This window comes from Leucoraja erinacea, chromosome 27, assembly GCF_028641065.1.
Source record: "Leucoraja erinacea ecotype New England chromosome 27, Leri_hhj_1, whole genome shotgun sequence".
Classification (NCBI taxonomy): Eukaryota; Metazoa; Chordata; class Chondrichthyes; order Rajiformes; family Rajidae; genus Leucoraja; species Leucoraja erinaceus.
The window spans coordinates 6035254-6061047 of record NC_073403.1 but is presented as its reverse complement, the minus strand read 5'-3'; the positions used below and the strand labels follow the sequence as shown (position 1 = coordinate 6061047).

The 25794-nt window shown below is 46.3% G+C and overlaps 1 protein-coding gene across 5 annotated transcripts in view; it reads left to right on the top strand.

The window, feature by feature from the left end:
* nfe2l1b (nfe2 like bZIP transcription factor 1b) overlaps positions 1 to 25794 on the top strand; it is a 39510-nt gene that overhangs the window by 4949 nt on the left and 8767 nt on the right. For 2 of the 5 annotated variants that reach the window (XR_008725643.1, XM_055656907.1), the window contains exons 2-4: positions 16705 to 16917; positions 22010 to 22096; positions 25382 to 25561. Coding sequence is in view for 4 of the 5 variants with exons in the window: in XM_055656907.1 (XP_055512882.1) it covers positions 16705 to 16917; positions 22010 to 22096; positions 25382 to 25561 (480 nt within the window). In the remaining variant the exon portion in view is untranslated. The remainder of the gene's footprint in view (positions 1 to 16704; positions 16918 to 22009; positions 22097 to 25381; positions 25562 to 25794) is intronic. The other 3 variants (XM_055656909.1, XM_055656908.1, XM_055656910.1) reach the window with 3 other exon arrangements.

Genomic DNA, 25794 nt, shown 5'->3' with positions numbered 1-25794 from the left:
GGAATCCATTTACCCTTTAACTATTGGACTTTCTTGTGTTCATGTTAAATTCTATTGTGTTCTTTTTATTCGTGCGGCTGTTTGGTAACTCAAATCTCACTGTACTAATTGGTGCATGTGACAATAAATGTAACTTGAACCAATGCCACAATGCCATCTTGGGATTGAAACTATAGATCTCCTTGAACTTAGTCAACGTTGAGACAGGTACATGCATTGGACAGGTTTGGAGGGATATGGGGCAAACACAGGCTGGTGGGACTAGAAACATAGAAAACAAATGCAAGAGTAGGCCATTCGGCCCTTCGAACCTGCACCACCATTCAATATGATCATGGCTGATCATCCAACTCGGTATCCTGTGCCTGCCTTCTCTCCATACCCCCTGATCCCTTTAGCCACAAGGGCCACATCTAACTCCCTCTTAAATATAGCCAATGAACTGGCCTCAACTACTTTCTGTGGCAGAAAATTCCACAGATTCACCACTCTCTGTGTGAATTTTTTTTTTCTCATCTTGGTCCTAAAAGACTTCCCCCTTATCCTTAAAGTGTGGACTATTGTGGATGGGGCATGTTAGCCAGTGTGGGCAAGTTCAAGATTCAAGAGAGTTTATTGTCAAGTTGGGCCGGAGGGCCTGTTTCCACACTGGAAGACTCTATGAATCTTGGTATCTCCTACCTTTCCTCGAAAATTACCCACCCCAGAATCATGTTTGCTGTTGTTGCCTGTTTACCCATTCTGTTCCTGCCATGGCGTGTTGCGAGGCTAAAGGTGCTATAAATAATCGTGTTATTTCCACACTGGACCTCACAAAGGAATGTAACGCGCTTTGAATTCCAGTCAAACTTCTCACAGCAGCTGTGCTGGTCATGAGTAGAGACCGACGGCAGTCAGACAGCGCGGCTGGATTTACCAACGCTCAAGTGAAGTTGGGTATGGCTGCTGGACAGCATTGCATCAGGTTCAATTATATATTTAAAAAAAAACATCTTCCCTAATGCCCTGTTTAAGAACTGCAGATGCTGGGAAAATCGAAGGTAGACAAAAATGCTGGGGGAATGCAGCAGGTGAGCGAACTCGGAAGGAATAGACGCTAGACTCACACTCTAGAGGCAGGAAACGTGTTCCAGATGTTGGGGGAGTCCAGAACCAAGGGCCACAGAATAAGGAGTAATCCCATTTAGAACGGAGACGAGGAAACACTTTTTCTCACAGAGTGGTGAGTCTGTGGAATTCTCTGCCTCAGAGAGCGGTGGAGGCGGGTTCTCTGGATGCTTTCAAGAGAGAGCTAGATAGGGCTCTTAAAGATAGCGGAGTCAGGGGCCACAGTTTAAGAATAAGGAGTAAGCCATTTAGAACGGAGGACCGAATGGCCTACTCCTGCACCTATAGTCTATTGTGAGCGAACTCGGAAGGAATATGCGACGTTTCCCTAATGTCCTCGTCGCTCCCCTCACATTTCCAGGCTATCTGTAACCTCGTCCAGTCCTGCTTTTCTCCAAACAGGACACAAAGTGCCTGAGTAACTCAGCAGGTCAGGCATTGTCTCTGGAGAACATGGATAGATGACATTTTGGGTCAAGACCTGCTTCACCCAAAAAGTTCATAAGTTATAGGAACAGAAAGTAGGCCATTTGGCCCATTGAGTCTTCTCCGCCATTCAATCATGGCTGATCTATCTTTTCTTCAACCCCATTTCCTGCCTTCTCACCATACTCCTGGCATCCTTACTAATCAATCACCTATCCATTGTCTCCAGAGATGCTGCCTGACCCATGGCGTTCTTCCCCCATTTAGTGTTCTCTGTATACTTTCAAGAGAGAGCTAGATAGGGCTCTTAAAGATAGCGGAGTCGGGGGATATGGGGAGAAGTCAGGAACGGGGTACTGATTGTGGATGATCAGCCATGATCACATTGAATGGCTCGAAGGGCCGAATGGCCTACGCCTGCTCCAATTGCCTATTGTGTCCTTTTGTGCATCAACTGACATCTGCAAATCTTTGTTTCTGCTTTTCATTTATCCATTGCACCTCGTAATGGAAGGGGGCTGTGTCCAGATTGCATTGAAGCCTCCACCATTTACTTGAGGGGACATGGTCAAAAATCGTTTCATCGAGAAGGGAGTAGGCGCCTGGAACTTGCTGCCTGAAAGAGTGATGCTAAAGCACTTTTTTCATCTTTTAAAAAGTAAAGTACCTGGATGTGTGTATGGAGAAATGTGACTGAATGGGCTGCGAATCGAATGTTGTAAGATTGCATTGGGCTGAGTATCTTCTTCTTTTAGCCCACAGCGATATCATGGACCAAATGTCCTCCTGAGGCATAAGTTTAGATCTTTCTCTAGTTCTGGCTTCTTGAACTTCCCGATTTGTTCCCCAGTTTAGCAGCTATGTCCTCATCCCTCAGCTGCTTAGATTTTGAACTCTGGAATGCTTTATCTGAATATCTCCACTTTTCCACCATTTACAGTATTCCTTGAAACAACTTGTGTATTTCAGCCTCTACTTGGTCACCTTGTGTGGTTTAGTGTCATTATTTGATAGTACTCCTGCGAAATATCGTGGGTGGCATTGCTGTTTTAATGATGCTACATCAGTAGGAACACATGATTAACACTGTTTATCTGACTTTGCAAAGGTTTGCAATGTACAGTGAAGTGCGGAGTTCTCTTGGTTTGTGGACCGCCTAAAACCATGGAAGATTGACACAAAACGATGGACTAACTCAGTGGTACAGGCAGCATCTCTGGAGAGGAGGAATGGGTGACGTTTCGGGTCGAGGCCCTTCTTCAGACTGAGAAGTCAGGGGGAGAGGGTGTAGTGATATGGACGGGTAAGGTGTGAAAATGACAGATTAAACTAGACGGATGATAAAGAAATGTAGAATGGTTCATTTTTAGCTGTGTGGAAGGTGACAAGGAGGCATACAATCGGTAATAATCAGAAAGACAGTAAAACTAGTTGTCGGACTAAGGTGGGAGAGAAAGGGAATATCAATAGGATTTATTTTGCTGGTAGAGCATGAACTTGGGGCGGCACAGTGGCAGAACGGTAGTGTTGCTGCCAAACTGCTAGACACCTGGGTTGGTGCTTTCAGGGCATGTAAACTTGGAGATGTGGAACCTATTCAGCTCAAGCTTCAGTTCCAGGTGTCTGAAGAAGGGTCTCGACCCGAACCGTCGCCCATTCCTTTTCTCCAGCAATGCTACCTGTCCCACTGAGTTACTCCAGCATTTTGTATCTACCCTCTATTCAGCTCAGGTTTATGTTGGTTGGACTATGTACAGGAGTACAATCCCTAATCCATAATTGTTTCCCCTTTATCAAGTAGGACTATCCAGTACAAACTCTCGTCTCTTCTGCCAGATATGTCAGACTCCTTGAAATTACCACATCACTAATTTCTCTCTAAAGGAATCTTTTGGGTCCCCTTGTGTGTCTTGGTTTCTGATTATACTTTGTGGGATTCTTTTGTTGCACAGGAAACAGTGATGCATTTGTTCTGATTTTGATGCAATACTGCCACCCAGATAAGTCTCCTCCCCAGCCACAATGGGAAGTTGCACTCAGTGATGTGTCTGGTTGTTACTTAAATAACTGGAGGTTAGGGAGGAGACAAGTCAGTTCCATAATTCATTCTGTCGTAACAAGTCGGGTTTATTTGTTCATAAATTCTAGGAGCAGAATTAGGTAATTTGGCCCGTCAAGTCTACTCTGCCATTCAATCATGGCAGAACTATCTTTCCCCCTCAACCCGCCTTCTCCCCATAACTCCTTGTTTATACCAATGACAAACTCAAAATGCTGAAGTAACTTGCTTGGATATCACCTCGGGAGTGTTACAGAGAGTTGTGAGTCTGTGGAACTCACACAGAGTTGTGAGTCTGTGGAATTCTCTGCCTCAGAGGGCGGTGGAGGCCGGTTCTCTGGATGCTTTCAAGAGAGAGCTAGATGGGGCTCTTAAAGATAGCGGAGTCGGGAAATGGGGAGAAGGCAGGAACGGGGTACTGATTGTGGATGATCAGCCATGATCACATTGAATGGCGGTGCTGGCTCGAAGGGCAGAATGGCCTACTCCTGCACCTATTGTCTATAATCAAGAATCTATCAATCTCCACCGTAAAAATATCTATTGACTTGACTCTCACAGTTGTCTGTGGCAAAGAATTCCACAGATTCGCCACCATCTGACTAAAGAAATTCCTCTTCGTCTCCTTTCGAAAGGTACGTCATTTTATTCTGAGGCTGCCCCCTTGGGTCCTAAACTCTCCCACTAGTGGAAACATCATCTCCACATCCACTCTATCCGGGCCTTTCACTATTGATAATGTGATGCTTGTTAATGCAAGAGCCGGGCAGCTGCAGCCTTGGCAGTGGATTTGTGTATAACATTGAATGCACAAGGAGGATGTAGATATTAATGATGGCCCTCTAAATGCTCTGTTCACTAATCAACATGAGATGCTGTTGGCTCCCCTCAACACTCCCACTCCAATCTCCACAAACATGGAATTATTGCGCATTACTACTTGGGTCTGTAATCTTTATGTAAGAGACAACATCAGCTCGGGGTCTTGCCCTCTGTGTAGGAGGCAGATATTGAGTATTGCGGGATTTGCCAGTAATATACCTTCTATTTTATTGATTGCTGTACATGAATAAAAAAACAAAACACATTTATCCATGACAAGATTGGTAATTTGGGGAGAGGACCTTTTAAGGCACTGTTCTTTGAAAAGAACATTTCATAGGAGCAGAATTGGGCCATTCAGCCCATCGACTACCCTGCCATTCAATCATGGCTGGTCTATCTTTCCCTCTCAACCCCATTCTCCTGTCTTCTCCCCATTACCCTAGGCACCCTTACTAATTAAGTATCTGTCAATCCTTGCCTTAAAAATACCCAGGAATAGTTGTGTAGGAAGGAATTGCAGATGCCGGTTTAAACCAAACATAGACACAAAAAGCTGGAGTAACTCAGCGGGACCGGCAGCATCTCTGGAGAGAAAGAATGGGTGACGTTTTGGGTCTGAAGAAGGGTCTCGACCGGAAACGCCACCCATTCCTTCTCTCCAGAGATGTTGCCTGTCCCGCTGAGTTTCTCCAGCTTTTTGTCCACCCAGGGATAGTTGTCGCTGGGACTCGTGGTGTTAAAGCTGATGGTTCCTCGCTTGCTGTGGTTGGAAACATTTGTGTCTGGGTGCTGATTATAAATCAACTATTTACAGGGCAAAAAAATAAAAATTCACTCCTTGAAATGCACAACTGAAAAACTGCAGATGCATACAACATTAAGTTTATCTGTGGAAAGAGTTAATGTTTCACGTAGAAGACAACCAACTACCTTAGCACGGGGCGGAAATCAGTGGAAATAATTGAAGGTTTCGTTCCCTGGTATGTGTTGCGTAAGGGCTTTGTGGTTGAGCTGGTTGGGATTTCTCCAAATGTTTAGCTGTTTTGAAACCATAGAGTTCAGGCATCTGTCAGTCAAGTTGTTTTTACCCCTCAAAGATTACTGTATATCTCCGTCAACATTTTGTTCCTAGACTGATTAAAAATAACTGTTCCAGTATCGCGTGGTGAAAGCTCATGCAGGCTTGTCAGTAACTCCATCTGGAGCAGGTCTATTTCTGTCGCCAGGATTTTGGGGGGGGATTTCCATACCCAGCTACTGTCCATGTCTGTAGCTGTGCCGAGAATGGAGGAACAAGGAGTAAACAAACAGTCCTTGGTATCAGCTCTGTTGTTTGTTGTCGTGGCTGATCTCATTTTGACCTCTGGCTGAATTTCCTGGCTGTTTCCTCAATCTTAGACTTTCCTTATAGATCAGTCCATCAGGGACACAAAACGCTGGAGTGACTCAGCGGAGCAGGCAGGTTGAGACCCCCCCTTCAGACTAGGGGGAAGAGGGAATGATGCACGAGGGTTCTTCATGTGAAATGTGGAGGTGGTTCATGGAGCTTTGTGAGCCACAGTAGCTGCACACTGTCCCACCCCACTTGTGTTAACAGCACTCCTGTTCAATGCAGTGTTGATCCACATTTTGCCTCTCTCGCTGTTGTAGAACACATTTGTCTCCATGGGTACTGATCGTAAATACAAATACATTTTTCACAGGGCAAAAAAAAAATCGCTATTGAAAATACAAAACTAAAAAAAATGCAGCTGTTTAAATGATTGAGTGAATCTGTGGAAAGGGTTAAAGTTTCAGGCTGACGACACTTCTTCACTGAAGGGGAGAAATAAGTTGCAGGGAGGGAAGGATAAGGTGGCGTATCTCTGATTTGGCAAGATTGGAGCTGTCCTGAGGATGTACTATAAATGAGGTCATGTGGTTGCTCGGTAAAAGACTCATTCTGAGGAAGAGTATTTGATCTAAGATATTAACACCATTATCTTTCCACAAATGCTGCCTGGCCTGCTGATGGTGCGGCACGTGGTTTTAAAGATTTCTACAATCCTCTTCAATTGTTTTGGATTGAGTGCGGAAGACTGCAGCTGGGATAGGTGGAAGATCGGGTGTTATTACTAGAGGTTACTTTGGGCTTAAACCATAATGGCGTAGGAGATAGAGAAAGGTCAGACGGGATGAAGAATTAGTGGCAGGTAACAGGATACCTCCTTTCTTCCCCCGCAGATATCAGTCTGAAGTATGGTACCAACCCAAAACATCGTCTGCCTGTTCCTTCCATAGATGCTACCTCACCTGCTGAGCTTCTCCAGCACTTTTCCCCCCTATTTTCCATTGTTGCTCTTTACACAGAAGCTGTTTGACCAGCTGAGCATTTTGTTTTTATCACAGCAACATCCCACCTGACCCAACCAATCTATGCTGATGTTTATGTTCCACTTGAGCCTCCTTCTTCTTAACTCTGCTAAATCTATTTATGCAATTTTGCAACGGGTACAGCTTTCTAAATAGTGGCTCTGTAATCTGCTTGGCTTTGGTAAAAGACCTTAATTGGAGCAGTGGGGGCCACATCTGGTGCACTCTGACCCCACACACCCGCAAGTACTGACACCAAGTGCTTGACCAAATGATTTTATGGCCAAATGATCACCTCCTCTGCCCACTTCAGTACAATCCCATCAACCCTATTTATTTCTAGGGGAATTATAATGCCATGAAGATCGAGTTGTCTAAAGTTGATTTGCAAAATATAAGATTAGATATGGGTTAGTAGATAAACAGTGTCAGATATTCAAACAATGATTGTAGAACACTCAGCAGAAATGTATACTGTTCAGATAGATGGAAAGGAGGCCCAATCTGCGGAGGCTGAAGATAATATTAAATTGAAATATAACTCGTGCTATGGAGTATGAAGGCTTTGAAGTAAGTTGGAGAACTGCTTTTAGCTTCAACACACTTACAGCTCATAAGAAAAGAGATTGATTTGGAGAGAACTTGCATGTAATATCAGATAGCAAGTTTTTGTGAATATGTGAGGAAATAACTGTCAAAAATGCTGAATATAATCAAACTTAATTACTGTCGTTTCATGGAAGTGAGTTGTATAATGATAAATGTTCTCAACTCTTTGAGAGTGATAGAGGAAATCTGTAGATGTGCAATTCAATTTACAAAAGACGACAGGCAAGGTGCATTTTGTCTTCTCTTCTTAAAATGGCCTTCTAGGATTGTTTTTCCCTTACTATCTATCTGTTCCAATGCTGAGAAAGTTGTAAGATCCAGTGGTGAAAGTCTGCAGTCTAATCACTGCTAAACAGAACAGCTGTGGCAGGTGTCGATCTTCCACTGGCTGAGTACAAACACGTCACTGCAGCCTGGCCCTGGGTGCGACTTGGCTCCAGGTGTGGCTGGAAAATCACTCGAGAACAAAATGAAGGCAGCTGTTTCAAAGGGAGGTTAAGGACTGCCGTGTTTGTTGAGCAACAAGGGATTACACCTGTTGGTTTATAAATAATAGACATAAAATGCTGGAATAACTCTGTAGGTCAGGCAGCATCTGTGAAGGATGTGGACAGATGACGTTTTGGGTCAGGGCCCTTCAGTGATTGCCAGGTGGGTGGGGGTCGGTTCAAGGAGAGCAAGTGACTGGTATCCAATGTATGCGGCCCACCCTGATAGCCCTTCATGGTAATCGCAGGTGGGTGACATTTGGCCATGTAGGTCTGCTCTACTGACGTCACCTCCACCTTCCTGGAATGGGATCCACATTCCTTATTTCTGTTGGAATCCGGACATCTGCATCAACCTTGAAAATATTCAAGAACTGAGCATCTGCAGCCCTTTGAGGTAGAGAATTGAAGATGAAAAAATCATAATCTTTAGAGTAAAGAAATTGCTCTTTATCTAAGCCACCAATGTGTCGTAATTTGGTCTGTGCCTCGTGGTTCAATGCTCCGTAACTTGGGAGATATTTTTCAAGGTGTGGATAATGTTGTTAATGCCAGAGTTTGATTTCCTTAAGAGGATGGGGGTTAGGCTGACTTGAATGACTATAGTTATTCTGATTATGGTTCTAACAAAATACTCGTAGGTAGGTAGGTCCAAGATGGCAGTATATTTCCAAGTCAGCATGGTGTGTGGCATAGAGAGGCCAAATGTTCACAATGCTGGTCATAAGGGTTAATGTACCCATTGGTCTTGGATGATTGGCACGTGCACTCAGTTACAGTGAAATCCTTTGTTTGCATGCCATCCCAGCAAATTAAACCATACACTAGTACAGTCAAACCATACAGGTACAACAGGTAATGTTTCCTGTAACTGCATGTTAATTTCCAATTTTTCACATGCAGTTGCTGCCAGAGCAGCAGAGATCCGGGTTCGATTCTGACTATGGGTGCGGTCTGTACGGTGTTTGTACGTTCTTCAGGTGATCGTGTGGGTGTTCCCCGGGTGCTCTGGTTTCTTCCCACACTCCAAAGACTGGATACTTTTATGTCTTTGTCTTGTTGCTTTTTTTTAGTATGGCTGTATGGTAAATCAAATATCACTGTACTTTAAGGATAAAGGGGAAATCCTTTAGGACCAAGATGAGAAAAACATTTTTCACACAGAGAGTGGTGAATCTCTGGAACTCTCTGCCACAGAAGGTAGTTGAGGCCAGTTCATTGGCTATATTTAAGAGGGAGTTAGATGTGGCCCTTGTGGCTAAAGGGATCAGGGAGAGAAGGCAGGTACAGGATACTGAGTTGGTTGATCAGCCATGGTCATATTGAATGGCGGTGAAGGGCCGAATGGCCTACTCCTGCACCTGTTTTCTATGTTTCTATGTACCTTGATTGATAAAAAAGACCTTTGAACCATTGAAAGATGTACAAGTTTGTAGGTAAAGATTGTAAATTGTCCTTGGTGTGTAGAATTGTGCTAGTTTATGGGGATTGCTGATTGTGCAGACTCGGTGGGCCAAAGAGCCAGTTTCCACGCTGTATCTTTGTAACTAAACTGAAAACATATCCAGGTCCGATATAACCAAACTTTCAACATTTCAATATTCTCCTTTTCTTATCTCACATTGTAGATAATTTCACATTTCTTTATTTAGTTTTAATTTTCAACTCCATCGGCAATAGTTGTATATTTTCTGCAGCCTCTTATGCGCGTTCCTGCTTTATTTTCCTATCTAGCTTTGTAATCTTTAGCCAGCTTTGATAATGAACCAAGTCAATAATATTTTGCAAATGGTTTAGACCAAGTACTGATCTTAATGGCACCATACTTATCTGAAATTGATAATTCATCCTTTCTGTTTTGTCTGTTAACCAGACCTTTGGGCCATGTTAATGTTATACTAAATCGCATAAGCTCCCAGTTGGTGCTTCAGCCTTGTGCGGCATCTTACAGCATGTCGTCTCAAAGTCAAATGTCTTGCATTCAGTGACTACTTTGTATCCTGTGGACTTTAACCTTAAAATTGAGATTTGTCAAATATTTTGCTTTTTTATTAACTCTTATCTTTTTCTCCTTGCAGTGAATGCAATTTTGATTTTTGATTTTTATTAGCTGGACAGAGTGCAGAGAAGATTTATGAGAATGTGGCCAGGACTCGCGAGTCTGAGCTACTGGAAGAGGTTGGGTAGACTAGGATTTTATTCCATGGTGTGCATGAGGATGAGCGGTGATCTCATAGAAGTGTATAAAGTCAGGAGTTTTTTTACCCAGAGTAGCGGAATCAAGAACCAGAAGGCATGGGTTTAGGGTGAAAGGGGGAAAGATTTAGTAGGAAACAGAGGGGCAACTTTATCTGCCAAGGGTGGTGGGTATTTGGCACAAGCTGCCAGAGGAGGTAGTTGGGGCAGGCACTACCACAGCATTGATAAGACATTTGGCGGGTACATGGATAGGAAAGGTTTAGAGGGCAGTTAGGACCAACGTAGATGGAGCACCTTGGTCAGCATGGACGAGTTGGGCCGAAGGGCCTGTTTCCGTGCTGTATGACTCTCACTGCTCTCTCACTGATTGATCCAGTATAAGATTGAGTTATTTTCTACCTACTCCAAAATCTGTGTTTCTTTCATCTTTTTGGACACTGTCTGCATTATATGGGGAGACGGCAGGCACGGGTTATTGATAAGGGACGATCAGCCATGATCACAATGAATGGCGGTGCTGGCTCGAAGGGCCGAATGGCCTCCTCCTGCACCTATTTCTATGTTTCTCTATTGCCATTCATAACAGCATACGTGTTGATGGTTTACATGATACTCAATTGCACCAGTCTCCTTTTGCCTTTCACGCCATAACATCTCCCAAGAGCTGTGCATCATGCAAATATTTCTCCAGGAATGTCTCCTTTGACATTCCTGTCAAATGTTAAGAAACTTTGCATTTCCCTACCATGTGCCACCAATATTTCACTGAAATTAACTTGCAATTATACCTTCATTTACACCAAACTGCATATGGATGATTCTACACTAGCGGGGAAAGCATTGCTTGTTTACATTCATCCCTGCTGGGCTACACGATGAGAGTCTGGGCTTTATGGGTTTGTTGACCCTATAAATAAACTCTTACTCAAAATCATGCCCTGCATCCTAATTGTATGAAACATACGATCTGTCAACCTAGCATGTGATTGGATCTGAGACGGTCCATGTGCCTGTCAGATGACTGAATACTTACTGACTTCAAGCGGTGGTGTTTATTTATCCTTTAAAATGGCCATTGTATCGTGCTGCAGTGTGAGCGGGAGGGGATTGATCAGCAAAGAAGTAGAAGAAATAAAAAATTATTGCAATTAATCCCATCCCCCTCTCCCCCTCCTCTCTCTTCCCCTTCCCCCCCCCCCCTGCCTCCCTCTCCCCCTCCCCCCCCCCCCCCCCCTCCCCCCCCTGTGTGTTTGGGGGGTGGTTCGAGTGTGTGTGTTTGATGCTGCAGGCCCCCTCCACCACTGCAACTGCACGTTGAAGGGATGGGACCCAACGGGTCCCCCTTGGTCTAGTATCATCTAAAAGACTCTGTTGCACAGTGGCCTTGTAACACTTGCATTGTGTGTGTGTGTGTGTATGTGTATATGAGGGTGATGGTATATGTGTCTGTGTGGGGGAGGGTCAGGTGGTAGCGTCTGTTTCTGAGGTTGGACAAGGGTAGACCACAGCTAAATGCCCCACAGACTGAAGATTACAATCTTGCAGACCCATGTGAAATAACCGGTTGCAGGAATAAACCCTTTTGGATTTGATCTGAAAAATAATCACACGTTGAAGTTGATGCATCCGGAAGCAACAAAGTCAATGTCTGAGCCTGTGTGTGGTCACAGTAAGTTTAGTGTCTGTATAAATCTGGTCGTCTCCCACTGATTCTGTGCGTCTCTGACATGATGCAAGGGCATTTAACCAGCATACTATGCTTGGGGTTTGGATCCTTGAATCAAAACTGTATGTGGCTTTTTGTAATGTTGTTGATTTCTGACGACCAGCATGAAGTTATAACGCAGACCAATAACGATGAATGGTTTTCCGTCTCCAACTTTCACAACCTGTCTCAAGATACTGCACAGAATCTAAAGATTTGCAAAGAAGAGTGTGCTACATTTAAAGTCATTGTGGACACCGCAGCATATTGCTTTATAACAATATCAGTAAATGATCAAATCTGTTTTGTACTGGTAGGGGGATAAATATTGATTGGAGGCACGGCTTTAACCCATTCCCATACGTCTGAGATGTTTTTAAGGTGTGGGGATTAAAGGAGACTAGTCCAAGTGCAGACCCGTTGGGTCTGCTCCCCCAACGCACCCGTTCCCTACCCGTAGCCCCCACATGAGACATGGTCCTCCAACTCGAGCCGTTCCCGAACATAAGATTCCAGCACTCAGCAGCGCGGTTGTTTTTAAATGGCGTCTTTGAGGCGAGAGGCGGGCGCCAGCAGCCGTTATGGTGGCTGGCCAGCAGGAGGCGACAAAATGAGTGAGTTGGGGGGGGGTGGGAGAAGGATTTTATTAAAAATGTGTACATAAACACGACAACATTTAATCAGGAGTGGATACTTGGAATGAAAAGTGAAATCTCTACCGAAATGGAAAAAATCTTGGCGTTTCTGCGTCTGGTCAACGTTGGTGTAGCAACGGATCAAAGGCTGGCACCCACAAGACAGGTAGAAACACACACACACACACACACACACACAGAGTTTTAAATATAGATAGATAGATATGTGGGGTGAGTTATCTTACTCGTATGGTGGTGGTGGAGGCAGACAAAATAGTGGCATTTAAGAGACTTTTGGATGGAAGAGACAGGGAATGGAGGGATGTGATTATGTGTAGGTAGATGAGATTTGAGCATGGCATCATGTTCGGCACGAAGGCTCTGTTGCTGTGCTACCGTATGTTCTATATGAACATCTCGTGTATCAGATGAGTAGGAAAACTTGCCTTTATTGCATCATCGAACCATTCTCTTTTGACCACTGGCAAAAGGTACTGTAGCCTGTTGGTTTTTAATAATCAATAATATGGTGAGATGTCACAGTAGGCAAAAGTGCTGGAGAAACTCAGCGGGTGCAGCAGCATCTATGGAGCGAAGGAAATAGGCAACATTTCGGCCCGAAACCCAGGAAAGAAATAGGTAACGTTTCGGGCCGAAACCCTTCCGGGTTTCGGCCCGAAACGTTGCCTATTTCCTTTGCTCCACAGATGCTGCTGCACCCGCTGAGTTTCCCCAGCACTTTTGTCTACCTTTGATTTTCCAGCATCTGCAGTTCCTTCTTAAACGAGATGTCACAGTTGCCTGATATTCTCAGTGCAGAATAAAGAACAAATCCACTTCAGAGCGGGGCCTCAGATTTGAATCGATCAATATCTCTTTGAAAGCTCAATGAAATCGAGGCCAGTGGAACTGAGCTACACTCCAATGGGACTGTGTGTGTGTTTCTCACGTTGGACATTGGATAGAATGTTCTCTGTTGCTAGAGAGAGCGGGGCGGTTGGGCTGCAAGGGGGGTGTTGCCGGTTTAGTGGGAATTCAGCCTGCCTTGAGCTTTTATTCTGTCATGTTTTGATCAATAGCAGAACGCAAGGTCATGGCGGGGTGTCATTATCATGCTCTGCTAACATGATGGACTGTAAACGTGCTGATCATGTCCAGCTCCTTCACCCTTCCTGAACATCTTTCACTCTTCCTTTAGCTGAGCTTTCAAGCACTCAATTCTTCACCTGGACCCCAGCGTGTCAGCTTAGTGTGTGAGCATGGAGTTAGGGGTGTACTCTCAGACTTGAGTCCGGTGACAGTGGGGTACAGCTTGATGACAATCTTGCTTTCAGCAGCATCGCAACCACCTCCATCCAGGTCCCTCAGATCGGCCGACTTGGGGTTACCGAACGTCTAGGCATAAGCTCGGGGGCGACCGCGGTTGCCTTTGCGGTTGCAGCTCCTAGACTGTGGAACAGCATCCCTCTTCCCATCAGAACTGCCCCCTCCATCGACTCCTCTAAGTCGAGACTTAAAACTCCTCTTTAGAAACATAGAAAATAGGTGCCGGAGTAGGCCATTCGGCCCTTCGAGCCTGCACCGCCATTCAATATGATCACGGCTGATCATCCAACTCTGTATCCTGCACCTTGCCTTCTCTCCATACCCCCTGATCCCTTTAGCCACAAGGGCCGGATCTAACTCCCTCTTAAATATAGCCAATGAACTGGCCTCAACTACCTTCTGTGGCAGAGAGTTCCAGAGATTCACCACTGTCTGTGTGAAAAATGTTTTTCTCATCTCGGATTTACTCTCGAGCCTTTCTTGATGTCCTCTGAGGGAGGGCTGTATGTATATATTTATGTAAGTACATAATCTATGAACCAATGTTGTATAACGTTAGCACCTCCACCAATGTAAAGCACTTTGGCCAATGAGAGTTGTTTTTTAAATGTGCTATGGAAATAAAAGTGACTTGACTTGACACTGACTAGGACAACATACAGAAACGTACATTCTACAAACGTTAGTTACACAAACTTCTGAAAGCGGTGTAAAGCAAACACCTGCGAAATGCAAGAAGACAACAGTTCCCTGTAGTGGTAAAGGTGGCCTGGTGTGTTCTGGTGCCAAAGTTGGGTTCTGCAGATTGGTTCAAGAATCTGATGGGTGTAAAAAGTAGCTGTTCCTGAAGCTGGTGGCGTGGGACTTGACCTGATAGTAGAAGCAAGTAGAGGGTATGGGCCGGAGGATGGGGGCCGTGTGCCTGAGGCAACACCTCCAGTGGATGCAAAGGTGCTGGCCTGTGACACCTGTATGGTCGTGAGGAGTGGCCCAAAGAGTCGTGCCTTTTTCTGGTTGCCGCTGGATTTTCAACATTTTGAAAAATGTTGGCGTGCCTGCTGCGACAATGACGGGTGCCGGCAAGTCACCGATAAAATCGCGTAAGTAGGACAGACCCTTAATACTCAATGGCTCTGGCAATGACGGCAAGCAATGCCATATGCCACCTATACCACTCTATCTCCTTATGCTGCCACTTTCAGGGAACTATGGACTTGGACCCCCAAGAGATCTCTGTACATCAATGCTGTTAAAAGGCATGCCATTTCCCCCTTACATTGACCTCCCAAAATGCACCACCTTGTGATTGCTGGATTAAACTTCCTCTGCCATTGTGCTGCCCATTCTTGAAGCTGATCTATTATCCCACTGTACACCTTGACAGCCTACTTCACAGTCTGTGACCCCAGCAATCTTGGTGTCATCTGCAAACTTACTTATCAGCCTGTCTATGTTTACGTCCAAGTTATTGTCTGCCTTGAAGAACATTAAAGTTTTGTTGAGTCATTGCTCGTTCTTTCCTCGACCTGGCGTTTTTATAAATTCCCCAGCTGCCTTGGTGACTGGGTCCAGTTAAGTTTCACTTCAGTAACAAATGCATTATTACATAATATAGTTGTAGTAAATGGTTGTGCAGTAATGGGCACTGGCAGACATTTGGGGAACAAATACGGAGCTTGCAATAACTTTGTGGGGTAAAATATAAAAGAAATGGCGACCCCAACCATGGCAAACAAAAATTGTCAGGGATTACACAGGATGCAAAGAGATGGCATAAGTTGTAGTTGTAGAATAAGTCGCTTGCCTGGAGACAGGGAGCAGTTGGAAGTTCGCAGACAAAGAAATCACTCGTTCAAGTGAGCGAAGTAGATTGATACTGAACAAAGTCATGGAAAACTGGACAAGTATGTCAAACGAAGAAAAGATCAGTGTGCGCATATATAGTAAGGGGAAAATTAATTTTGGGGAAATAAACAAGAGCAAGCCAAATAAATATTTGAATCCTGGGAGAGAGCATAAAATGGACACAGTGTTGGAGTAACTGAGTGGGTCAGGCAGTATCTCTGGAGGACATGGATCGGTGATGTTTTGGGTTGGAATCCTTCCCTCTGATGGAAGGCCCTATTTGAAACGTCACCTATCCATGTTCTCCAGAGATGCTGCCCGACCCGCTGAGTTACTCCAGCACTCTGTGAAACGTCACCTATCCATGCTCTCCACAGATGCTGCCCGACCCGCTGAGTTACTCCAGCACTCTGTGAAACGTCACCTATCCATGCTCTCCACAGATGCTGCCTGACCCGCTAGGTTACTTTGCATTTCACCATGCACTTTGGCATCTTACCACGAGTACAAATCCTGTTTTAGGAGTCAACTTTGGCAATTGGTAGTGCATTGTCTCGATTTATATTCCTTTTATGTATTGTAAATTAAGAGACGTTTTTAAGATTCGAGGTTTGACTGAGAAGAGCACAGTGGACGTGGGTACAGATTCCTCTGATCGGAGGGCAGAGAACAGGAAATCTAATGATTGTACCCAGGTTATATGCCGGTGGTTTAAGGGGAACACCACAAAGTGGAGTGGAAATCTGGAAGGTTTTATCCCAACTGTCCTCTACCCCCCCTTTTCCTCCTCCTCCTTCCCTTGTCCAAAGCCCAGATGGTTGTTGAGGCTGGAGATATCACTCATTTTCACGGATAATGATGTGAAAGATTACAGAGTGTAGATGGAATTAAGATGTGGATCGGGCAGTATTTGGCTCTAATGGAATAATAGAACAGTCTTGGTCTGAATGGCCCCCCTGTTCCTGTGTTTGCCCACAATAGACACAGACTCCCTTTGCCTGGCAGTTGGCCGGGCTGGACCCACCGCCTCTGCTCTGCTGTTTGCTGCTTGTTTTACACTTGCTGGTGGAAATGTTATTGGCATGATGATTGGTTGCAGATGGAGTGATTGGAATTCTCTGGTTCTAGGACATTGATCTGATTGATATCCTATGGAGACAGGACATAGATCTGGGCGCTGGCAGAGAGGTGTTCGACTACAGCTCCAAGCAGAAGGAGAACGGACAAGGTGAGGAAGATCAGAGAAAGAAGACTGAAGAGGACAGTGCAAGCGGGAGGAGTGGTTTGCTGCAGGGAACTGCTCACGTGGATGGGGAGACTGGAGAAAGCATCCCGGATCAGGTACGGCTTTACAGCTTAGGTCTCTAGCGTACCCCACCCACAGCATGCCTACCCCCGACTGTTTAATACTGCCATACACTCATGCAGCTCATTGCTCTGAGCCAGCTCTTAAAGCAGTTATCTAATCATAGTCCCTTCATTGCTTTGCTGTGCTCTCTCTCTCGTATAAGAAAGAGATGCAAATGCTGGTAAAATCAAAGGTAGAGAAAATGCTGGAGTAACTCAGCAGGTGAGGCAGCATCTATGGAGAGAAGGAATTGGTGACATATTGTGTCTACCTATATATATTCCAGACAGGCCTATCACTGCATTCCCTATCTCATTCACAGTGGCAATAACATTCTCATTTTCCCACGGGTCCTATTGGCAAATAATTTTAAATCTCCATTTGGTGGTAGAGGTGGTCTTTTATCCCTTCCAGCGAAGAGGTGGGTAGAACGAGAGGGCACACAGTCACTTGACATGAGAGGGCAAAAGTGTAAGACCTGCTGGTTATGTTGTTCACACAGAGAGAGGGTGGTCGTTATATGGTGTTTAAGAAGGAACTGCAGATGCTGGAAAATCGAAGGTAGACAAAAATGCTGGAGAAACTCAGCGGGTGCAGCAGCATCTATGGAGCGAAGGAAATAGGCAACGTTTTGGGCCGAAACCCTTCTTCAGACTGCCCCGAAACGTTGCCTATTTCCTTCGTTCCATAGATGCTGCTGCACCCGCTGAGTTTCTCCAACTTTTTTGTGTACCTGTGGTTGTTATATGGATCAGGGTGTCAGAGGAAGTGATAGAGGAGGGGACATTTGAAATATACAAGTCATTTGGGCCGGTGCTTGGATAGGGAAGGCATGTTGTAGACCATGCTGCAAAGTGCATTATTGGTAACTTAAAGCCTTTGGGCATCAAGCAGTTAGCCGCTCACCATAGGATACCCAGCCTCTGATCCCTGCCGTTCTCGGTATACATGGAGTTGCTTTGGTTTGCTTCTAGTTGACCCACAGAATGTATGATCTGCTGACGACCATGTTGGAGATGGCTGCACACAGTTGTTGCAGCTGATGTTGCCTGGCACCCGTGCATCAATGCTCCATCCAGGCCCAGAGTTTCAGCACCAATGCAATAAGACTCAAAGCAACTTAAAAAAAAAAAAAAGCAAAATAAGACGCAACGTACTGGAGTAACTCAGCGGGTCAGGCAGCATCTGTGGAGAACATGGATAGGTGACGTTTCACAGAGTGCTGGAGTAACTCAGCGGGTCAGGCAGCATCTCTGGGGAACATGGATAGGTGACGTGTCGGGTCCCTTCAGACTGAAGGGTGCCAACTCGTCACCTGCCCATGTTCTCCAGAAATACTGCCTGACCTGCTGAATTACTCCTAGTTTTTGTCTTTTCTTTGTAAACCAGCATCTGCAGTTCCTTGTTTCTACTTCTGGAAGAAAAAAAAATCACATTTATGTATCATAAAATCTACAGATGTTGGAAATGTGACTGTAAGTAAACGAATAATCTGGCACTTTGGGGATTTCTTTAGTCAGAGTGTGGTGAATCTGTGGTGCGAAGGAATAGGTGCAGGAGCCTGTGTGGAGGCCAAGTCATTGGTTATTTTTTAAGGCAGAGATAGATAGATTCTTGATCAGGGGTTATGGGGAGAAGGCAGGAGAATGGGGTTGAGAGGGGGAGATAGATCAGCTGCGATGGAAAGGTGGAATAGATGGCCTAATTCTGCTCCTACCACTGATGGATTAGAAGATTTTCCAAACAATTGGTTGGTTAGTTAGTCTTATGAATAACTAAACACTTTTGAATTCCTTTTGTATAAAGTAGTGACATTTTCCAGTGAACCTTAATGTTTAAGAAGGAACTGCAGATGCTGGAAAAATCAAAGGAAGTCATGTCACATTTATTTATATAGCACATTTAAAAACACAACTCTCGTTGGCCAAAGTGCTTTACAATTGTTATAAGAATAGCACAACAAAACAAACTACATGCATATATCCATGTAGCGCTGACTCGGAGGACGTCAGGAAAGGCTTGGGAGTATAGATAAGTCTTTAGTCTTGACTTAAAAGAGTCGATGGAGGGGGCTGTTCTGATGGGAAAGGGGATGGCATATAAAAATGCTGGAGAAACTCAGCGGGTGAGGCAGCATCTATGGAGCGAAGGAATAGGTGACGTTTTGGGTCGAGACCCGAAAGGGTCTCGACCCGAAACGTCACCTGTTCCTTCGCTCCATAGATGCTTCTGGGTCTAGACCCGAAACGTCACCTATTCCTTCACTCCATAGATGCTTCTGGGTCTAGACCCGAAACGTCACCTATTCCTTCGCTCCATAGATGCTTCTGGGTCTAGACCCGAAACGTCGCCTATTCCTTCACTCCATAGATGCTGCCTCGCCCGCTGAGTTTCTCCAGCATTTTTAATCTACCTTCGATTTTTTTCCAGCATCTGCAGTCCCTTCTTCAACTCTTCCAGTGAACCTGGTAAGTTTAAAGGGAGCATAAAAATATCATAAGTCACACCCTAACCCCAGGTGTTCCTGAGTCCAGCCAGACTCCTGACCCTGGCCACACTCCAGCCCAGCGCAGGTGCAGCTTTAAGGAAACCCGACTTGTTTTTCTCTGTGTCTCTGATCTGAGACGGTACCTGCTTTTCTTTTTGCAAGTGCTGGCTGGTGTTCGGTTCTCCAGCACCCTCTTGTTTAAATCGTATTTGCGCATTTGCGCAAATGTGTCTGAAGCCTGGCAAATGAATGCGATGCAGCAAGGTCTTTCCACAAGTATATATTTGTGTTTCTCTCCACCCACAATGCTTGCATCACATGGATCCTCACTGATGAAGCTAGCTGTGATACAGTGCTGCATGTTCAGTGGGGAAGTGTCCTTTCGAATGAATTTTCCTTTGTAAGCAGTCCTGAACAAACTATTATCTCCACACAATACTGTGTGTTCTCTGGAAACAAATGTCCTTGTTCTGAGGAAGGGGGAGGGTTCTGGGGGTCGGTGGGTGGAAGGGAGGGGTGGGGGGGGGGAGGGGGGGGAGGTTTATAACTGGGGTTTTGCATGGTTAGCAGTTTGTGACAAAAGCCATTGCTTGTTCAACAATGCAACGTGGGCCTGGTGTCTGTGGGGTTAATGCCCAGCTCTACAGGGCTTTGCTATTTGCTCCACGGCCTTGCCTTGCTTTTGTGTTGTTGTCAGCTGTCCCGAAAATTAATCTGCTTCAGTTTCTGCTTGACGCTTTTTATTTGTATTTAAAAAAAAAAAAAAAAAAAAAAAAAAAAAAAAAAAAAAATGAAATTGGGCCTCGTTCTGGCCATGGAATGTGGGTGTGTTTCTGAGACTCCTTGACGATTTTGTAACTCCAGTCTCCATGAACTATGTGGATTGTGGGGGAGGTTTGAGTTTCGGCGTTGGAAAGGTTTGTGCGTGGGGACAGTCACTCATGCAGATTCATTCAAATGGGAAGGTGTGCCCCTTTGCCAAGGGCAGGGAGGGGGAACGGGGAACATGGGAGTAGCTTCAAACATCCTTCATTGCATAACGGTGTCAGAGTTGAATGAGTCATTTTAATTGCAGCACTGGCAGGAGCAGCTACACCTTCATGTTTATGCTTCCAAACATTGATTAGCTATAGTGTTGTGTCAAAGTTATAGAAGCACAAAAGGCAACATGACATCATTAGTTGTGAACTCAATGCTGTGGCTGTATTCTGACTTTTGAATGTACTTGCTGGATATTTCCCCTTCATTAATCTGAAGCTCATTTGGCAACAGCAGGGTGCATTGGGAAGGAACTGCAGATGCTGGTTTCAACAGAAGATAGACACAAAAAACTGGAGTATGTTCGGGCTGACGCCCTTCTTCAGACTGAAGTCTGAAGTTCAATCTGGAGAAGGGTCTCCAACCAAAAGGTCACCCATTCCTTCTCCCCAGAGATGCTGCCTGTCCCGCTGAGTTACTCCAGCAGTGTGTGTCTATCATGGGGCATTACCAGCTGCTGTACATACATCATGAAATGCGACGGTGCTTGTCATCTCTTCTGATCCCGTGGTTTAATTCGACTGCATCCAGCCTGTACGTTGACTGCCTTGATTCTCTTAGCATCCTTGCCAACCAAAACCTAACAAGCCCGGCCACTCCATCTTCTCCCCTCTCTCATCGGGCAAGAGGTACAGACGTGTGAAAACGCACACCTCAAGATTCAGGGATAGGTTCTTCCCAACTGTGGGGCATCTGAACCATCCTACCAACAACTAGAGAGCGGTCCTGAACTACCCTCTGCCTCATTGGTGACCCTCGAACTATCGGATCAGACTTTATCTTGCATGAAACATTAATCCCGTTCCTCCCTTGATTCTGCACACTGCCGATGGCTCCATTGTAATAAGGTATTGTCTTTCCGCTGACTGGCTAGAACGCAACAAAAGCTTTTCATTGTACATGTGACAATGAACTAAAGTAAAGTTGGGTGCTGAAGTTGAATCTGGTCGTTGCCTTGGTTCTGCGATGGTCCCATCGTGCAGCTTTGTGACTGTCCGCTCGTGCAGCTTTGGCCTGTGTTGCTCGGAGCTCGGAGGCTCCGGCCACAGACCCAGTGGACAGGACACGGGGAGCTCGCGGGTGCCTGGTGGAGACCGCATTTCGGAGCTCCGCAACGCAACTTCTCCCGCCCGTGTCGCGGGGTTGGAACGACCCAGAGCGGGGCCGTTCATCGCCCGGCGCGGGCGGCTCTAATGGTCACGGGACATTCCAACGCCCGCCGGGGGCTCCCCGTTGAGACATTAAGATCTGGAGCGGGGCCATACATCACTCGGCTCGGCCTCAACGGCCGCGGGACTTACCATCGCCCGCCAGGGTGCTTCAACATCGGGAGAAAAATGGAGAGCAGGGGAGAGAAAAGACTTTGCCTTCCATCACAGTGAGGAGGAGAATCACTGATGATGAATGTTTGTGTGATGTGAATTGTTTGTGTGTCTTGCAGGAATTGTTTTGTTTGTAAGGCTGTAGAAACAGAGTTTTGTTTGAGCCTCACTGAGGTTCAAATGACAGTGAATAAAGATTGTATCTTGTATTGTACATTGACCAGTGGTGTTTTGCAGGTGTCGGAGTTGGTGGACCAGACGCCTTCCTTTGAGGAATGTCTCCGTCTCCTGGAGGAAACGTTCCCTTTCGCTGAGGATTCTGAGGTAAACCCCTTGTGACATTGACCCAAGACTCACTGGCCGTGTGCGGACATGGGGTCACAGTTTAAGGGTAAAGGGGAAATCCTTTAGGACCGAGATGAGAAAAACATTTTTCACACAGAGTGGTGAATCTATGGAATTCTCTGCCACAGAAGGTAGTTGAGGCCAGTTCATTGGCTATATTTAAGAGGGTTAGATGTGGCCCTTGTGGCTAAAGGGGTCAGGGGGTATGGAGAGAAGGCAGGGATGGGATACTGAGTTGGATGATCAGCCATGATCACATTGAATGGTGATGCAGGCTCGAAGGGCCGAATGGCCTACTCCTGCACCTATTTTCTATGTCTATGTCTATGTTTCTATGGTTCTACGTCCAGGTTGGCTAAAAGTGGGCAGCTGGTAGTCGTTCCTCTCCTTCACCTCAGCAGGGTGTGGGTGCTTCCCAAAGTGAGTGTTTGGCATTGCTGGCACACGGCTAAGGATTAGTGCAGAGGTGCATGTTAACCCTCTCGTCCTGCACCCTCTGGATATTACTGATGCCAAACTCACAGACATTATGATCATTTCCCTGTGAGCGGAACTCTTTAAGTGTTGACACATAATGCTGGAGTAACATCAATGGAGCGAAGGAAATAGGCAACGTTTCGGGCCGAAACGTTGCCTATTTCCTTCGCTCCATTGATGCGGCTGCACCCGCTGAGTTTCTCCAGCGCTTTTGTCTACCATACTGGAGTAACTCAGCAGGACAGGCAGCATCTCTGGAGAGAATGAATGTAGGAGTGTAGACTCTCCCCCTGGTCACATCAGTTGTGTGTAACCTGATGTTTACCTACATTGGAAATGCTGTCAGTTAACATTGAAACGTACTGAATAATGATAGGCAAAGATAGAGTGGACGCTGGAGAGGATGTTTCCCCTGGTGAGAGTCTAGGCCCAGAGGTCATGGCCTCAGAATTAAAGGCCCTCTTCTGAAAGGAGGTGAGGAGGAACTTTGTTAGCCAGAGGGTTGTTAATCTGTGGAACTCATTGCCACAGAGGGCTATGGAGGCCAACTCGGGGGATATTTTTAAGGCAGAGATTAGATTAGGCAAGTTCTTGATTAGAACGGGTGTCAATGGTTATGGGGTAGAAGGCAGGATAATGGGATTAGATGACAGAGATCAGCCATGATTGAACGGTGGAGTAGACTCGATGGGCCGAAAGGCCTCGTTCTACTATGACTTGTGAACATCACAAGAGGCTGCACTGACTCGTTAATTAACAACAGGTTGCTGGACCTGAGTTTTAACCTGTGGGTGAAGGAGTGTGAAAACAAGGGTTGGCATGGTGACGGGAGCAGAGTTGCTGCCTCACAGAAACCCAGAGGCCCGGCTTTGATTCTGACTATGGGTGCTGTCTGTACGGAGTTTGTACCTAGTTGAAATGTGTAGGAAGGACCTGCAGATGCTGGTTTAAATCGAAGATAGACACAAAATGCTGGAGTAACTCAACGGGACAGGCAGTATCTCTGGAGAGAAGGAATGGGTGACGTTTTCGGTCGAGACTCGGAAGAAGGGACTCGACCCGAATTGTCACCCATTCCTTCTCTCCACAGATGCTGCCTGTCCCGTTGAGTTACTCCAGTATTTTTTTGTCTATCTTCCTGTCCGTAGTTGAGGCAGGTACGACAATGCCATTTACAAGGAACTTGGATCAGAACATGATCGGAAAGAGTGGAAGGCCCAACGGGATGAGTTTAGATGAGGCATCATCGGTCAGCATGGACGAGCTGGGCCGAATGGCCTGTCTCCATGCTGTATGACACTATATTTGCTGTTACTTCAAAAGTGTTATCACACACAAACCACAAACAAAATTGACAAAGGGGATGCTTGAACTCCAAGAGCAAGGCAGCTGGAAACATACTGTGACTGTTGGGGTGATGAAATGCGGGAGGCTGCACTCGGAGCAGTGCATGTGTTCCAATGCCACGGGGAACTGCTGAGGTTGGGAGTGTGAAGAATGAACAGAGCTGCAGGTGAGGATGTGGGTGTTGACTTGGTGTCAAGCAGTCACTGTCATTGCGAGCCTCGTGTGAATGGCAGGTCTGGAATACAGGTGAGCCACGCCATTTGTGAAGACATCGAAGTCCCGGTTCAAAAGCCGGTGCTGGAGGACATCGGCGGGTCAGGCAGCGTCTGTGGAGGGTAACGGTCAAGACACTGGATCGGATCGGGTTTGGGACCCTTCAGACTCGATGTCGTCTGTCCGTTCCCTCCACAAATGCAGCCTGACTCGCTGAGTTTCTCCAGCACTCTGTGTTTTGCTCAGGATTGCGACGTCTGCAGTACCTTGTGTCTCCAAAGTTCAGATTCCGTTTGGGAGAGGGGAAGCTAATCGAAGACTGCACGCTGGGCACTGCCAACCCATCTCCAGCGGGAGGAATGAGGGCAGGAAGCTTGAGAGTGAGATGAGGGGACCATTAATGGATTAATTGGGGTGGTATTCCCAGCTATTCACTGAAGCCTGCACATCACCCATGTAGACACAAGACACTGTAGATGCTTGGCACCTTGAGCTAAACGAACAGCTGGACCAACTCACCGGGTCAGGCAGCATCTGTGGAGGCAATGGGCAGGCCACTTTTTGGGTTGGTACCCAGAATGAAGAAGGACTCCTATCCAAAATGTTTAGTTTAGAGATATAGCGCAGAAACAGTCCCTTCGGCCCGCCAAGTCTGCACTGACCAGCGATCCCCGTATGCTAACACTATCCTACACACACTAGGGATTCACAATTTTTACCGAGGCCAATGGGCAGAACGTACAAACTCCGTACAGACGGTGCCCGTAGTCGGGATCGAACCCGGGTCTCTGGCGCTGTGAGGCAGCGACTGGGCCGCTGAGCCACCGTGCCACCTATCTAGTCCCTCCATGCTGCCTGACCAGCTGAGTTTCTCCAGATTAGCCCTGTAGTCTGGCTGGAATGTTTTGTAGAATGTATTCATGGTTCTCATTAGCCGGGTATCAGGACACGGCATCTGCTCGTTTGCAAATCACTCGGCCACTAACCATCGAGTCAAACTGAGTGAGTGAGTGAGAGAGGCCTGTTGTCCCTTTATTGTACGGCACGGTCAAGCAGCCAGCGCTGGCTGGGCCTCAGTGTGGCGTGACATGCTCCGTGGGTTGAATGGTGTGTGTGCGTGATGCCTCCTGGTGTTGCCACTCGCTCCGTGGGCACTTGTTGCGCAGGAAGCTGCTGGGATACATTGATGGACCGCAAGAGACTGAATGCCCTGTCTTCTGTTATCAGTTTCCAGCGGCCGTGTCTTCAGAGCTGAATGAGGCTTTAGACAGTGCTCTGGCCAGTACCAGTGACAGCCCGCCTGCATCCTCACAGACCACCCTCCGTCCACCCCTCCTCACGCCACAGGACACTCCTTTAGACCTAGAGCAGCAGTGGCAGGACCTCCTGTCCCTCATGGACCTCCAGGTGGGCACTTTGCACCTTTCTTCTCTTTGCTTTGTGTCTAGGTACGCTGTCTAGGCTTTGCTGTAACTTAACGCTCCGTCAGCTGCAAACCACTGGCGGGTGTAAGTCGTGCACGCCGGGTCTGCCTGCCGTGTGTGGCCTTGCAGATATAAACTGTGCCTTGTGTATCCCTGAGTGAGGGTGCCAGCAACCACGAGCACACACTGCGTACCTGCTGCAATACTCTGCAGCTT